This window comes from Phocoena sinus, chromosome X (assembly GCF_008692025.1).
Source record: "Phocoena sinus isolate mPhoSin1 chromosome X, mPhoSin1.pri, whole genome shotgun sequence".
In the NCBI taxonomy this organism is placed as follows: domain Eukaryota; kingdom Metazoa; phylum Chordata; class Mammalia; order Artiodactyla; family Phocoenidae; genus Phocoena; species Phocoena sinus.
The window spans coordinates 74,171,792-74,188,950 of NC_045784.1; the positions used below are offsets into that span (position 1 = coordinate 74,171,792).

The 17,159-nt window shown below is 35.4% G+C and overlaps 1 protein-coding gene across 2 annotated transcripts in view; it reads left to right on the forward strand.

Moving 5' to 3' along the window:
* DACH2 (dachshund family transcription factor 2) overlaps positions 1 to 17,159 on the forward strand; it is a 654,283-nt gene that overhangs the window by 606,962 nt on the left and 30,162 nt on the right. For both annotated transcript variants that reach the window (XM_032619764.1, XM_032619765.1), the window contains 2 exons: positions 15,048 to 15,196; positions 15,322 to 15,469. In XM_032619764.1, the coding sequence (XP_032475655.1) occupies positions 15,048 to 15,196; positions 15,322 to 15,469 (297 nt within the window). The remainder of the gene's footprint in view (positions 1 to 15,047; positions 15,197 to 15,321; positions 15,470 to 17,159) is intronic.

Sequence of the window (17,159 nt, forward strand, 5' to 3'; positions counted from 1 at the left end):
TTAAAGATCAATGATTTTTACTCCTCTCCCCCACAGTTTGTGTTTTGATGTCATATTTTACCTCTTCGTGTTTATCCCTTTACTGATTATTGTACTCATAGTTAATTTTACAATATTTTGACTTTTAATTTTCACACTAGCTTCTTTAAATTGTAGATCCTCAGCCTTTACCATATATTTGCCTTTTTATAGTGGGGTTTTTACTTTCCTATGTATTTTTACTTTTTGTTATAGCCTTTTCTTTCTTTCTTTTTTTTTTTTTCTTTAGGGAACATCTTTAACATTTCTTGTATGGTAGGTTTAACATTGATGAGCTCTTTTAGTTTTTGCTTGTCTGAGAAGTTCCTTGTCTCTCCTATCCTAAATGAACATCTTTCTGGGTAAAATATTCTAGCTTGCAGGATTTTCCCTTTCAGCACTTTAAATATATCATGCCACTTCCTACTGACTTGCAAAGTTTCTGCAGAAAATCAGCTGATAGCCTTATGGGAATTCCTTTGTGTATGACTCTTTGCCTTTCTTTTGCTGCCTTTAGAATTCTCTCTGTCACATTTGCCATTTTAATTGTGACATGGGTCTCTTTGGATTTATCTTGTTTGGAAATTCCTATGCTTCCTGTAGCTGGATATCTCTTTCCTTCTTTGGGTATGGGAAATTTTCAGCCATAATTTTATCAAATATATTTTCAATGCCCTTCTTTCTCTCTTCTCCTTCTGGGGAAACAGAATGTTAGTATGCTTGGTGTTATTCCAAGATTTTTTTTACTGTTCTCACCTTAACTTTTTTTTCCTTTTTGCTGTTCCCTTTGGATGATTTCCATTATTCTATCTTCCAGATCACTTATATGTTCTTGTGTATCACCTAGTCTGCTATTAATTCCTTCTAGTGTGTTTTCCATTTTAGTTATTGCATTTTTCAGTTCTGACTGGTTATGTTTTGTATTTTCTAGTTCCTTATTTAAATTCCTACTGTGTTTATCTATTCTTTTCTCTAATTCAGTTAGCATTCTTATTACTAGTGCATTGGATTATTTACCTGGTAAATTGTTTATTTCTGTTTCATTATTTGTTTTTTCAGGGTTGTTTTCTTGCTCTTTCAGTTGAAACCAATTCCTCTATTATCTTATTTTGCTTAACTTTCTCTGTCTTTATGAAATTAAGTAAAACAGATACCTGGATGAGGTCTTGAAGGGGTGTCCTTATACTGTCTGCTTGTGCCCAGTAACTTTAGACATGAACTTCAGTCATGTCTTTCCCCCAGGGTGTCCTGGAAGCTATTACCTTGGTAAGAGGTGAAGCTGGAGATGAAGGGACTAGGGCCAGAGCCAGGCATGAGCTGGGGCTGCCCCTCTACTAAGCGGCTTCACTGCCCTATCAGGTGCAGGGTCAGGTCTCAAGTTGCTGGATCCGAAGCCCTGAGATTCGGGTCTGAGCTGACTCTGTTGCACTCAAGTGTGTTCTCTCTCCCTTCCCAGCCCTGGCACCCTTGTCCCTGAGGGGAGCAGTGCAAGAGCAAGAGATGTTCATGTGTGTTCTGGGCATCTCATTGTGCATGGCCTATGGCAGTCAAGCCACAGACAGAGGTCAGGGCTATTTCTGATGCACTGCCTGTGTAAGCACCAGCAATGGCTGCCCTGCCACACTAGATGCCTTTTTGGGTCTGAGTCCCCTTTGTCCCTCACAGCAAGTCTCTCCCCTTGGCCTCTGCTGCCTCCGCTCTGGTGTGGAACTGCACTGCAGGGTAGGCAGGGTCTGTGTGGGCTCTCAGCATGTGTCAGGTCTCAGGCTGTGGAAGTTCAGCCACAAACAGATGTCAGGGCTGCTACCAATGTACTCCCTATATAAGTACCAATAATGGCTGCCCTCACCCTGCTCAGACACAACTTTGGATCTTAGCCAGTTCTGTTTCACAGCTGAGCTCTTTCCTTGGTCAGGCATCCCTTGCTCCAGTGTGGTTCTGTTTCACAGCTGAACTCTTTCCTTGGTCAGGCAGCCCTTTCTCCAGTGTGGAGCTACAATGTGAAGTAAGCATGGCTAGAGCTCTCTCATGGCTCAGGCTAGGGTGTATGCTGCTACGGTCACAGGAAACCAATCAGCCACCTGTGCAGTTTTAGCCTGCCCTCTATGCCCTGTTTCGTGAGCAAGCATATGTGTGTGTGCTCCTCACAAGCAGAGTTTAAGCTTCCCACAGCCCTCCTGTTGCTCTCACCAGGACTCTTCCTCTGACCAGCCAAGGGAGCCATCTTTCCTGTGTCGACCCCAGGACTGGGGTGCCCAGTATGTGACTTGAACTGCTCACTCCCCAGGGAGGATATCCACTTGCATAATCTCCCTTTCCCTCTGAATCCCCTCCCGAGGACACAGGTTCCAACCTGATCACTTCTCTTCGCTTCCTCCCTTATCATGTGTGTATCTTTCTTTCAGCCTTGCTTGTACAGGAGTCCTCCTCCCAGTTTCCAGTTAGTTTTCATTGAGAAGTGTTCCACTTGTAGATATATGTGTGATGTGTTTGTGGGGGAAAGTGAGTTCCATATCCTGTTACTGAACCATGTTTGTGGGGGAAAGTGAGTTCCACATCCTGTTACTGAACGATTTTGATCTCCTTCCCCTCCTTTTACGTGTCTTGAATGTTAGGGAAGAATACACACACACATATGCATACACACATACACTTAACATTTCCTGTTCACAAATATGGAAATGAAATCTATGAGGCCTGAACAGAGGCAACATGTAACAGTGAAGAACTTAATTTTTAAATAATTCTAAGATTTTCTTAAAAAAATGAAAAAGCATAAAAACAAAAACATATATTCCAAAATTCAATTCCCCAAATCCAGAATTTAGGACTTGACTGTCTTTGCTTCTAAGTTAAACTCTAAGTAAACTACCATGAAGAGTGCATAGGTCATTTTTCCCTACTTTGACTCATTTCAACTTTACAAAAATACACAGCACACTGAGTATATAAAATGTCATTTTTCTTTGCTAAATTATCGTCATCAAACAATACCTCATGCAGAAATAGTAAAAGCTATGCTGAAGGAAAATGCATTTTTTGCCTTCGTTTTGGTAAATGTATTGTAATATTGCAAATTGGCAGCCAGATTATTCATTATCATATTAGCATACATATTGCAATGCACTTAAAATCTTTTAAAATTAATGAACAAGGCTTGTGAAAAATCAAGGAAATTATAAAGAGTTTGAGCTGTAGTGTATAAGAAGACCTATTCTATTCTAGCTCTTAAAATTATTTAAACAAGTGTTTTGGGAAGCCATTGCCTTTATAAGGTTTTTAAGATATTTACAAGCAAAACATTTTTCCCTGTGATAGAATTTTTCAAAGTACTAAGATATCATGGAGAAATATATTTTCTAACAATTTTATGGCTCCCTAGATACATTCTCTACAAGTGTTGTACCTGCTTGGACACAAACAGTATTACAAAAAGGCCATGTCATTTGAAAAGGGTATACAGCTTTGAAAGGGTATATGCAACATACTAATGGGAATGCCAGTATCATTAGTGTAATACAGTTTTAAGACGTGTCTTTTATTATAGTGGACTTGAGTAATTTGTTCCTGTCTTATATCTCTATTTTATTAGAGGCATTTTACATCTGTGGAAATACTACTACTGTGTGTCTTTACTTCTTGGCTTCAGAGGATGGCATTGGATATGCTATTTAAGAAGTCTAAGCAGGGAAAGACATAACAGCAGAATTATCCTTTATAAAATGTTTTATTTCATTGAAAAGTAAATAATAAATATTATCTGGGACCTGAAAATTCAGCCTCCATATACTTTAAATGTTTGGAAGGGCTTACAAAGTTTAAAAAGCTATGAGGTGTTGTTAATAGAATTTTGCTAACCATAGAGCCCACTTTCTAGGCAAATGGAAAAGGTAACACATATTATAAGTATCCAGATAAGAAAGTATCTCATGGGATGTTGTAAGCAATAAATATACATTAATGTCTAAACTTGAATAGCATATTGTGTTGCCTTTACCCTCTGAAAGTTTTTCTTAAAGCATCAGATATTCTCACAGACAGTGTTAAATTAGATTTGATGGTTACTTGGGTTATTAGTACATTCTCCCAAGAAACTGTAACACAGATTTTTCTTGACAATCACAGGCTAACTATAGCACATTTCACTATCTGTTAATGCAGGTGTTTTAACTGAAGGTGGGATGGAATCCATTGTCAGTAACCAAAAGTAGGAAGTGATTTCAATATTGTATAAAAATATGGTATTTTCATACTGGAAAATTGCCAAGTGGGAACTGAATAATGGCTGGGAGGTGACAATGGACCCAGGGGCAGTAAGCAAAATGATTTTCCCTAGTGGTCAATTCAGATTAGGAAAATGACAATCTCTGAAGGAACTGGATGAATACAGCTGCTCAGGGGATGGAGCCGTGTTCCTTAAAGCCATCCAAAGCAAATGTGAAGACATGTGAAGGTCAAATGCAGAAATGGCTAATATATGGTACTAAAATGAATATAATTTCATTGGAATCGAATGTTATAATGTTGCTCTTTAAAGCACTTTATCCAAATAAGTGAATCATAAAAGAAAACAATTTCATAGAATTGGAATCTAGAACAGAAAGTTTGGGCAATATATTCAAGTCTGATTACAACACATTCATAATGCAAGATATTAGGTATTATTTCTTAATTTCTTTTTTTTTCTGTTTATTCTCACTACATGATTTCTCTGTCTGAGTTCATAATATTTTAAACATTCATAGAAATAGAAAATATTAGAGAACTGCATTTAATATTAACTGTTTGTTTTTGTTGGGCTTTGTGCAAAGTGAATCTTAAAAATATAATTTTTCCTCAAAAGAAATATCATTGATATATCATTGATTATGAGTGTTATGAGTATGTATTAGGTTGAGATCAGATAAGGAAAGAAAAAGGAGAAAATCAGAGGGACCTAAACTGTCACTGGAAGTTGAGATCTGAGAAATTACCTGAAAAGTTCTGATCAGTTTGTGCAGTATTATAGTAATTTTGATCACCCAAACACTTATTCGCTTTGTTTCACGCTTTGAATATATATAGTAAATATATATATATTTGCAGGCTATTAAAAACATCAAACTCTATTTTGTCTGCATAGGCCCAGTTTCAGCATAGACATAGTCTTATAATAATTCTAAATATTATATTCAGTGAACTTTTTAGATTTTTTATTCAGACTAGAGCTCTTATGATAGAAGGTGAAAAAAATCCTCAAGTACCAGTGTTATTAGTGAAAGTGAAAAATACCTGCAGTGTTTCGGCTTCAACATCTACCATTCCATATGGATCCATAAATATTTGTAACAGATAGTAGGTGAAGGAATTTCAATGTTAATAAAATAAGGCTGAATTTGGCAGGAATATTTAAGATCGATTTTTCCTTTTTTTTTTTTTTTTAGTAGAAAGCACACTTATTTTAAACTTGCAATTCTCCACGGGAATAAAAATGTAGCCTCAATTAAACTTAAGGGAAAAAATATGACTCAAATTATGTGAATCTAAAGTCTTCCAACTACCTTGGAACTAATCTGAGAGATTTTAGTTACAAAACTGCAAATTTGTTTTTGTCTGGTTATTAGGAAAACAAAATACAATGCTACAAAATCTTAATTAATGGTAGCTATGTTAACTAAATCTTTCAATCAATTTACCATAAGAAATTTAAAGAAAAAGAAATTTCATGGGCGAGTCAGTGTACATTTAGTTCAATCATTTTTCTTAAGCTTTCCATATTTAGAAGGCTAGCATAGTTTCAGATTTAGCCAATTTTTACTAAGGGCCTACTATATGCTAAGTACAGTGTTAGGTGCTTCCACGTTCGTTTTCTCATTTAAAACTCCCACAAGCACTCTGAAGTTGTTCTTCCTATTCTACAAATAGGGACACTGAAGTTTAGAGGTGTAACATTCGAAGACACAGAGATATTCAGTCATGTTCATTGTGTTTTAAGTAGAACAGCAGAATCATACATTTTAGTCAAAAGAAAGTTAAAATAAGAAATTGGGTGTATCTGGTGATTAATCTTTCAGTAACTATTGAAGTTACTGTGAATGATACATTTGTGAAAACTTTCCAATTGATTGAGATTTCTAATACAATTATTAGAGGAAATCACTACAACACTCTTCAATTTACAAATCTGTGAACTCATAATTTACACCACAATACCAGGCACAACTTACTCAAGTAAGTGTTTCTGATAAAAGTCACCAAGTTAGATGTGAATATTGAAATAGAAGAGAGTAAAATTGAAACAAGTTCCACAGCCTAACTAGAAATGTAGATGAGGAAGAGGCAATGTTAAAACACAAAAGAAGTGCTTCCCTGGTGGCGCAGTGGTTGAGAGTCCGTCTGCCGATGCAGGGGACACGGGTTTGTTCCCTGGTCCAGGAAGATCCCACACGCCACGGAGCGGCTGGGCCCGTGAGCCATGGCTGCCGAGCCTGCGTGTCCGGAGACTGTGCTCCACAACGGGAGAGGCCACAGCAGTGAGAGGCCTGCGTAACGTAAAAAAAAAAAAACAAATGGCACACTAATTTGTTCTAGTGATGAAGTTTACCCCTCCCTGTTCCCTTGGTTATACCTTATGAATTATTTTATTATTATTATCATTTTACCAAAATCTTGTTCACCAGATGGTATAGGTGCTCATAGCAATAGACAATATCTAAAAATAGCATTGTGCATTTGGTGAAGGTTGTTGAATTGAGCATTATTAATAGATACCTGCTTCTTTGATAAAACTTCAGAGGTTTCCAAAGGAGAAGCAAGAGTTTTGATGGTCTTAATGCCGACATTACACAGAAAATGAAAACTGAAAATTGCAGTGCTTTGCTCTAATAATTAACATTTATTTTAAAGAAAATTCAGCTTTGTAAAATAATTAAATTAAATGATCAGTGTCATTTTGAACTGGCTAGGTTTACAATAGTGTAGTCATTATGATTCCAAAACTCAACTATTAGAAAAACTTTTAATTTTTTCTATTATAAAAATATGGTGCCTCAGTGCCTCAATTTTTTATTTCCTAGCTGAAACAGAAAAATCAGTATATATTCTCACCAATGTGTGTGCATGCATGTTTGTGTGTCTGACAGAGACAGAGACAGAGACAGAAGAGAAGAGAAGAGAGAGATAATTAATGAATAAAAGAATGTTCTCAATTTTATATCATTGGTACTGTGGAAACATCAAAAATATAAATATTCACAGACTATAAGCAGGTATAATTGCAGAGTTATTAGTGAGCATATAAATATAAATGTCAATCCTGTATAATTATCTACATATTCCTCATTACAGAGTTTATAGGAGGTGACAAATTATAAACTGTTATATAGACTGTTCTTGCCAAGTTCTCCATGACAGTATCATTCTGATTTTAAATCATCTTTAATTTTTAATCTTAACCCTACCAAAATACCCACTTTCCATCTTTCATGGATACAAATAAATAGTACTCAAGTTGCTTATGTTAAATTCATTCTTGGAAAAGTATTTTGCTTTTACCTGTATAGACTCACTGATATTTTTTTTTTACTGTTTTGTTTCCTGATTCTATGTTGCAAATAGGTTCCATTATACATTTTTTTTTCAGTGCAATGTAAATTGGTTTTCAGAATCTCTAGGTCTGTAGAACAGGCTAGTTGATGTATCTCTATGCAATTTTTTGAAGCTGTGAAAATACGTACTTAAAATTAGGTAACATTTTGAAATTTCTTAAAATGGCAAAGACAACTATTTTAAAAAGGTACTATAATAGGAAGCAATATTAATCATCTTTAAATGTAGCAAAATTTGCTTTTATATAGCTCAGTGGTTTCTCAAACTGTGGTCCCCACACCAGGAACATGAAACATCAACTGGTCACTTAGGAATTCCAGTTGCTAGGCCCTATCCTAGACCTACTGAATCAGAAACTTTGGAAGTTGGGAATGATTTTTTAAAGACCTTCAGGACACTCTGATGTATGATAAAGTTTAAGAACCACTGATGTTAAGGTACTTGATGAATAACTTGCTCCCTTGTACCTTCTACTGATCCACTCTACTCAGATATGTTAACTAAGTCCAAAAAAACTTAGTGATTTTAAAGTTAGCACCTGAACTGCCAGGTCAAAGCAATAAATTTCTCTTCCTGATTTGTGCCAGATTAAGGAGAAAGCTTTCTTCCCTGGTTGATGGAAAGGATTGCACATTTCCCAGCAGGGAAGCAAAATGAAAAATCTGCCTTACAGCCTCTGCAGTTAGCTAGATAACTGAACCCCTAGTAAGGGTAAAAGCGGGGTTATATTAGAACCATGAGACCATTTTACAGATAAACCAGGGCAATGAAATATTGTCCCCTGGAAGGGTAAGCTGATTGATGGAAATATTTGCACTCTCCCTCATTTTTACTAAACACATCTCTTTAAAACATCAGCTTCCTTCCCACTTTACCTCTATGCCCACTCCTGCCTCCTGTTTGCCAATTTCTAATGTAAACTCTTACATACTAACTTTTCACTCATTTAATGTTCTTCTCTCTGCAGCCTTTTTCACAGAGGTAGCCAGGCTTGTTTTCTGGAGAAGGGACTTGTACATGTCTCTGGTGCTGTTTGGTTGTTTATATTAGAAATTCTTGTCTGTCTTGCAGTTTTTAGATGAAATTCTAGTCTCTGTATGAAACTTCTTTCTATTCCAAGTCCCCAGCCGTTTTCTATTTCTAAGCTCTAGAAAATACAGATGTACTTCAAAAATATCAGTCAAGTTTGCTTTATCTTTGATGCAATAATACATCATCTCAAAGATGATAAGAAAGTATGTGTACGGGCCAGAAAGATTTATACTTTTACTATCTTTAGTCCTCAAAGGACTATGATATGCAGACAGGTTAAATAAATATACAATAGTCATCCTTTAATAACTATATCAATTATTTTTCAAAATTGTAATATTTCAGTTTATCACAATATCTGTAGACTATAGTAATCATTTATTTTATTGGAAAGGCTAAGAGTTGATAGGTTACTCTTTACCTCGATCCCCTCTTTCTTCCTTGCTTTCACCACATACTTGTAAAAAACTTAAAATTACATATTCATGTATTTATATAATTTTACCTTTTTGGAATAAAAAAATGGGATCAGTCTGATAATCAGGAATCTTACCTCATGCTTTAAGATTATTGGTACAGGGGCTTCCCTGGTGGTGCAGTGGTTGAGAGTCTGCCTGCCAATGCAGGAGACACTGGTTCGTGCCCCGGTCTGGGAGGATCCCACGTGCCGCGGAGCGGCTGGGCCCATGAGCCATGGCCGCTGGCCCGCGTACCAAAAAAAAAAAAAAAAAAAAAAAAAAAAAGATTATTGGTACATATCTAAAGTCATTACAATTGTTGAAGACCCTAGACAGTTACTATTCTAAATACCGAGAAGATAGCAATGGGAAATAAAAAACAGGAAAAGTCCCCACTTTCATGGAGAGTATATTGTAGTAAAATGAAACGTAACAAAAATAGTGAATAAATAAGTTATATTGTATATTAAGTGGTGATAAATTTTATAGAAAAATTCATGTTAAGGGGATGGAAATAAGGGTGCAGGCTGCAGTGTTAAATAATGTTTGGTGTAAGTTTCACTAATAAGGTGATAGTTGAGCAAAGAACTGAAGTCAGGAACCTGAAATTAAATGCACAAGAACTCTAAAATATACCTTGTAAAGTACTGTGTTAGTTCTACATCACTGATTTGATCTTATTGTCTTATTAAGCATATTAACTCTCTAGAAGTTTAGTACAGAAAGGGAGATCTAGTGAACTGTTCATTCATTGAGATTTTCCTATGTAATTTTGAAACAGCAGTTCTCAACCAGTATTGACGTTTGGGCCAGATAATTCTTTGGTGTGGATGGAGACAGAGGGCAGGGCATCCCTGGCCTCTACCATTAGATGCCAGTAGCACACACCCCTACCTCCTCAGTTTTGACAGTCAAAAATGTCTCCAGCCGCTGCCAGATGTCCTCTGGGCAGCAAAATTGCCCGCAGTTGAGAACTATTGACCTTGACTTAGGAAGACTCCTCAGACCTTTTATAACTGAGAAAGTAACATTAGCTTAATTTAGGGTGAAGCCAGGCTCATCCAGTTATTACCTAGAAGAGGATCTTTCCAACATGTCTTTCATGAGGTGTTAGTGGACACTTAGGTGGTCAAATATGTTACTATATTCTCTTCCACCCCTGGGAATTTTCAATTAACAATTTATTTAACAAACGTTTATATTGCATTTGCTTTGAGTAACTTTACAAATTTTAGCTTATTAATCTTTATAATAACTCTATAAGAGAGGTATTATTATTATCCTAACTTTACAGATGAGTAAATTGAGGCACAGAAAGATTAAGGAATTTTTCCAGGGGCTAGCAAATCATAGAGCAGGGTTGCAAACATAGGCAATCAGGCTCCAACATCTTATATTCTTTGTCACTATGCTCTCAGCTATCTAATTTAACATGAGACGTATGTTAATATTTAGAATTAACATTTTGAAGGCTCTGAGATATTCTGATTTAATGCATTTAGCCAATTTGGGGATCTAGTTTTTCTTTTCCAAATTTGATGATGGCAACACTTGAGTCATTGTTCAACTCAGACCATGAACACTTCCTCATATTCATGCAGGTCACATAATTTCACAGCAGTTGGTCATTTTGTTGTTATTGTTCCTCATTTTGGAAGAGGGAAGCAGGTGTCTTGCTTGTGCTGAATGTAATACTAATGACACCAACAAAGGAGAGTCCCCTGGGCCAACTTTATTTAGGGGAAAGCTCTTAAATCAAATAATGAAATATAATTTATTTGTTAAAGAATGAAAACTGATGACCTGGTAGGTGGCTGTATCTTTCCACTGCTGAGTGAGTCTGCTGTGTTCAGTTTCCATTCCTGTATTACAATCCTCAAAGCCCATGGGAAAGAGGAAAGACTTAACCCAATGTAAAGGTGGGAAAACAAGCACTAGAGTCATACAGAAAAGTTCCAGCATCCTTGACTTTAATTTTTAGGGGGACTTTCCCATCCTGAGCATTTACCATATGGTTTATCTTTTTTTTTCTACAAATACACTTGTCAACTTTTGTATCTATTCATCTGGGCCCTAGGTAAGAACTTAAAATTAAAAGCTTGTTCTCTAAATGGATTTCCAAGTGCTGTTACAAAGTATGGCAGGTTTAACAAACAAGTTCAATAAAAGCAGTCTCAAATTTGCTTCAATAAATTAAGAGGTTGCTTATACCCTCAGCTAGATAGCAGTTTTCCTATCTTTATCTTTTAGGTTATGCCATTGCTTCATATGTGTTGATAAAGATTTTAATATATACATTTTGAACACTAGCCTTTTAAATCAAAATGCTCCGTCAAAACACTTTCTCCCTGGATTACAAAGAGATGCTCTTATTTCACTGACAATCTGTATTTCTAGTACTTGCTTATATTTTATTTCATTGCCAATTAGGATTTCTCAATCCTACCTAATAAATTCATACATAACAGTGCATCTATTCAAACTCTGAGGAAAATGTAGATGTCATTCAGATGTGAAAACTTATTACAAGATTGAAATAGATTTCTAATGCATTTATCATTCATTTTTGTAGCATGTGATTTAAATCAGAAAAAAAATGATGAATGGTTTGACAGTTTCCACTCATATACACCAAACATAATACACTTCGACTAGTTTTTGGCTATTATGGACCTTAACATGCAATGTGACCTTGGTCTGGAAAAGGATGTTTGGTTTGCACAGAAGCTTAATCGTAAGAAGTCATAAGTAGAATTCTTCTTCTTTATTGCCCTTTTCTAGGACTAGGAAATTTACTGCTTGTGGGACAGGTAAGATATGAACAATGGGCCAAAAAGAGTCCAGAGTTATCTCATCCGTGTGAAAACTGCTGCTGAAAATCGATGTGACCTCTGCTACACTGTCATCCCAATTCCCACCCTTTGTGTCCTATTTGTCTTTTGGTAGAAGCTTAGATCTGTGTGCTGTCTCTATGTGTCTCTCTTGGGCCAGATTATCAAAATGAATCATTGCCTGCATACCTCTTATATTTCTATTTATTTTCCTGGAGTTGACTAGGTCTGATGAAATATGATTCTTCTTGCATTTGATCCTCACTGCAGCAAGCAGCACCTAATTCAGCTGTGTCTATCTCTTTAAAGAAGAGTAATACTATTTTGAAACTTCAGTCTTCTATATAGCAACATTACAAACCATAGACCATACAACCTGTCTTCATAGTCAATAGTAATCTTACTTTCAGCCAATTTAATGACATTTCATTCATCTCCATATAGAAGACTTCAGATGATTTTAATGTAGTTCCAATTTTGTTTTATGCATACCTAACATATTGCTTTCGTTTTCAGGTATTTTGTTTGTAGAATACCCTGATCACTGAGGTTACATGTGTGTGTAGAGTGATACATGACAAAGAATCCATAATTTTAAGAAGTCTCCCATAATGCAAAATATTTATTCAAGAGAATCATTATATTATCTCGGAATCAGCAAGAAGTCAATGTTCTCACTTTGTGGTGGTTTATTTTGTAAAAATAGATCTTCCAGGCTATATAAATTCATCTTTAAGATTTATAAACATAAATATAAAGATGTTGAACCTCCCCAATTATTATTAATATTGATAGATCAAAATGAAGTCATTCTACCTATCCACTTAATGCACTCATGTGCAGAAGACAAAATACTAGCTAAATACAGACTTCAAGTAACACAAATAAAGCAAAATATTGCTTCGTTAGCTGTTGAGAAATATCCCTTAGAGACATTAGAGCTGCTGCCTAAGACATATTTTAGAACTTATATTTTTAATGAGATATTTCCAAATGTTCAAACCTTGTACTTGAAATAGATCACAGAACATGTACTCACTCCCTCTGGAATACTTTGCCTCTTCCAAAACTACTACTGACAAAGAAGGAAAGGAAGGAAGGAGGGAGGGAGGGAGGAAGGAAGGAAGGAAGGAAGGAAGGAAGGAAGGAAGGAAGGAAGGAAGGAAGACATGTTCTATAAGAGGTTAGGGTTAATTTTACAAGCAAGTTGCATTTATGATCAAAATATTATTTGTAAGTTGTACTAAAAAACAATTCCTGGGAATACGTTCATTATAGTTTCCTGTGCTAAAAGAAAATTAGCAGGCTATTTTTTGCATACTATTGAATTCTTTAAAACTGATAAACAAATACATTTTGTATTCAAATAAGGTGAAACCATTGATTCTCTAAAATAATCATTAGCATTTTTATCCCTATAGGTTTTAGAAAATTAGAAATTGTAAAGGTGATCTCTATCAAGAGTATTTCATTCAGAGATAACGCTATCCCATTAAGTAATCTCACAGAAGTTCCAGCAATTGTATGCCACAGCTTCCCACAAAAGAAATCCCACAGCAGACCATGATGGCTGTGAAATCAATAGGGCTCAAGACTCTGCTCACTAAATATATAGGCTGCTTGCAATTGAAAAATGAGTTCTAACTGTATGACAAATCCATATTCCTATCCCTACAAAGACTAGACCAATAGCTAGATTTTTGTTTTCAAACCATGTGAAAATTGGTTAGGTCTAGATTCAAGCCTAATTTTTTCCTGAATGAGTCTCAAAATATATGGGGTCGCTGAAAATTTTTATGACCAGAGAGATACATATTTTCAAACATTGCTTGTGCTCAGTTACTGGTGAGTAGAGTAATTTTGTTTGAGGTGCTGTGATCAACTCATTGTGCACTGCTATTGAAGCCATTTAAGAATGCCAGGGTTTGTTTGGCTACATTCCAAGATTACCTCTGTAGCAGTTTATCTTTACATATATCAAAAAGGCCCCAATTCCTAATTACAGAGGAAACTTTGCTATCTGGTTCATAAATCTCACAAAGATTTTCAACCAGAATTCAAGTATATAGCCAAGTAGTTAACTTCTCAAAGTAAGAGGAGATTCCTTTTGTAATTAGATGTATCTGTGCAAAACAAATCTGAAATATCTTATTAGACAAAAATTCTATTGGTGTCTCTTCATATGAAGCTAAGAGGGAATCTCATGAAAGTAATTAGTGTGTGGGAGAAGTTAATATAAAATATAAGGGGAGATAATATGCACTTTGTGGTTTTACACATAGATGGTTATTTTTTTCATAAGAAATATTCTTCAAAATAAAAGGTAACACTGGAAACAATCCAGATGCCAAACTAGTGAATGATTAAACAGACAGTCATGTATCCATGCAATAGAAAACTTTTCAGCAATAAAAAGGAAAAAAACACTGATACATGCCACAACATGTATGAACCTCAAAAACATTATGCTAAGTGAAAGAAGACAAACACAAAAGATCACTTATGATATGAATCTATTTATGTAAATATCCAGAAAAGGCAATCCCATAGAGACAAAAAGTAGATTAGTGGTTGCCAGGAGCTGGGAATGGGAAAGGAGATTAATTGTAAATGGGCATGAGGGGTATTTTGGGGGTGATTGAGGTGTTCTAAAATAGATTTTTGGTAATGGTTGTACGATTCTGTAAATTTACTAAAACTCATCGATGCATACAATTAAAATAGATGAATTTTATTATATGTAAGTTATACTTCAATAAAGGTGTTAAAATATGGAGATGATAGATATAGATAGATTTAAAGAGAAAAAATAAAAAGCAATTAGTGTTTTACCAGGAAGTGATCTGATTATTTAATTTATATATATTAATAAGCATGTCAAATTTGTTTCTCCAAATTTTATGCCAATTAGCAGTAAATGTTGGTTCATTTTTCACTGATTCTTTACTGAAACATTTATTTTGAGAAATGAGAGGCAGCTGGGAAATAGGTATAAATTCCAGTTATGAGTTTTCCATCATTTAGCTTTAGAAACAAAATCTTTATAGAGATAAAGGAAACATAGTGAAAATTTTGAGCTGTTAGTTTATGAACCTTCTGATATTAATTTTGTTTCTTGCAGAAGAGGTACCCGTTCAAATTCCAATGATGAAGTCACCCCTGGACAAGATCCAATTGACTCCTGGGCAGGCATTGCCTCCTGGATTCCCTGGACCATTCATTTTTGCTGATAGTCTGTCCTCTGTGGAGACTCTGTTGACCAACATTCAGGTCAACAATATTTCTATAAACAAAATAAATGTAATACAAGACATTAGCACCTACATAAATTATTTCATATTTGAGAAATTAAAACAGATAAGATGAACTGCATGTCATTTGCTGTATTTTGACAGGGCCTACTGAAAGTGGCTTTGGATAATGCTCACATCCAAGAGAAGCAGACTCAACAAGAAAAAAAGGAACTGAGAATGGAGCTCTATAGAGAGAGAGAAATTAGAGAAAACCTTGAAAGACAACTCGCAGTTGAGCTTCAAAGCAGAAGTAAGTTTAACAAGTTCAATATAAATGAATAAGGTAAGATTGTGTTGGAGATATTTTCAGCAGTAATAGAAATATTCTCAGGGATAGCCAGGAACTGCTGAAAACAAATGACAAGCTAAGAATCAAATACTGTGTGCAGTCCACAAGGTAAGAAGTTTACACTATTTCTCTTTGTAATTAAACATAATGAACAAGATCTACACTTCATTTTTGGAAACATGAATATTCTTAGTTCTCTCAAAATTTCACAAAACACTCCTGGATATATATATATATATATATATATATATATATATATAAACAATTCCTTATGTATTAAATGCTTACTCTTTGCCAAGAACAATGTTAGATTCTGGTGTTAGAAGATAAAACTCAGTCCCTGTCCTTGAAAGATTTACATTTCAGAGGACTAGCACAACCAACCAGCTAATTATAAGACAAAGTGGAAAGAACAATGATGTACATCATATATGTTTATATAGAGAGGGGGTAGTTAGCTCAGCTTGGTGGGGAATTGATGGTCAAAGAAGGTTTTCTGATGCTGACACTTGAACCTGAGTCTTGAAGAATCAGTAAGGCAAGAAAAGCATGAGAGTAAATGAGTGATCTGATCATTCTAGAACAATGAACATAGGCATGGAGGCAAGAAACCTCAAACATGGTCAAATATATACAGTATATTAATACCATGACTTTGAGTTTTATGAAGTGAATGTTGGGGAATAATGCATAACAAAAGTAGATGGTAAATTATAAAGGCCACTTTCTTTTTTTAACATCTTTATTGGAGAATAATTGTTTAACAATGGTGTTTAGTTTATGTTTATAACAAAGTGAATAAGCTATACATATGCATATATCCCCATATCTCCTCCCTCTTGCATCTTCCTCCCACCCTCCCTATCCCAACCCTCTAGGTGGTCACAAAGCACCAAGCTGATTTCCTTGTGCTATGTAGCTGCTTCCCACTAGCTACCTATTTTACTTTTGGTAGTATATATGTCAGTGCCACTCTCTCACTTTGTCCCAGCTTACCCTTCCCCCTCTCCGTGTCCTCAAGTTCATTCTCTACGTCTGCATCTGTATTCCAGTCCTGCACCTAGGTTCTTCAGAACATTTTTTTTAGACTCCATATATATGTGTTAGCATATGGTATTTGTTTTTCTCTTTCTGACTTACTTCACTCTGTATGACAGACTCTAGGTCCATCTGCCTCACTACAAATAACTCAGTTTTGTTTCTTTTTATGGCAGAGTAATACTCCATTGTATATATGTGCCACATCTTCTTTATCCACTCATCTGTCAATGGACACTTAAGTTGCTTCCATGTCCTGGCTATCGTAAATAGAGCTGCAATGAACATAGTGGTACATGATTCTTTTTAAATTATGGTTTTCTCAGGGTATATGCCCAGGACTGGGATTGCTGGGTGGTATGGTAGTTCTATTTTTAGTATTTTAAGAAACTTCCATACTGTTCTCCATAGTGGCTGTATCAATTTACATTCCCACCAATAGTGCAAGAGGGTTCCCTTTTCTTCACACCCTCTCCAGAATTTATTTTTTGTAGATTTTTTGATGATGACCATTCTTATTGGTCTGAGGTGATACCTCATTGTAGTTTTGATTTGCATTTCTCTAATGATTAGTGATGCTGAACATCCTTTCATGTGTTTGTTGGAAATCTGT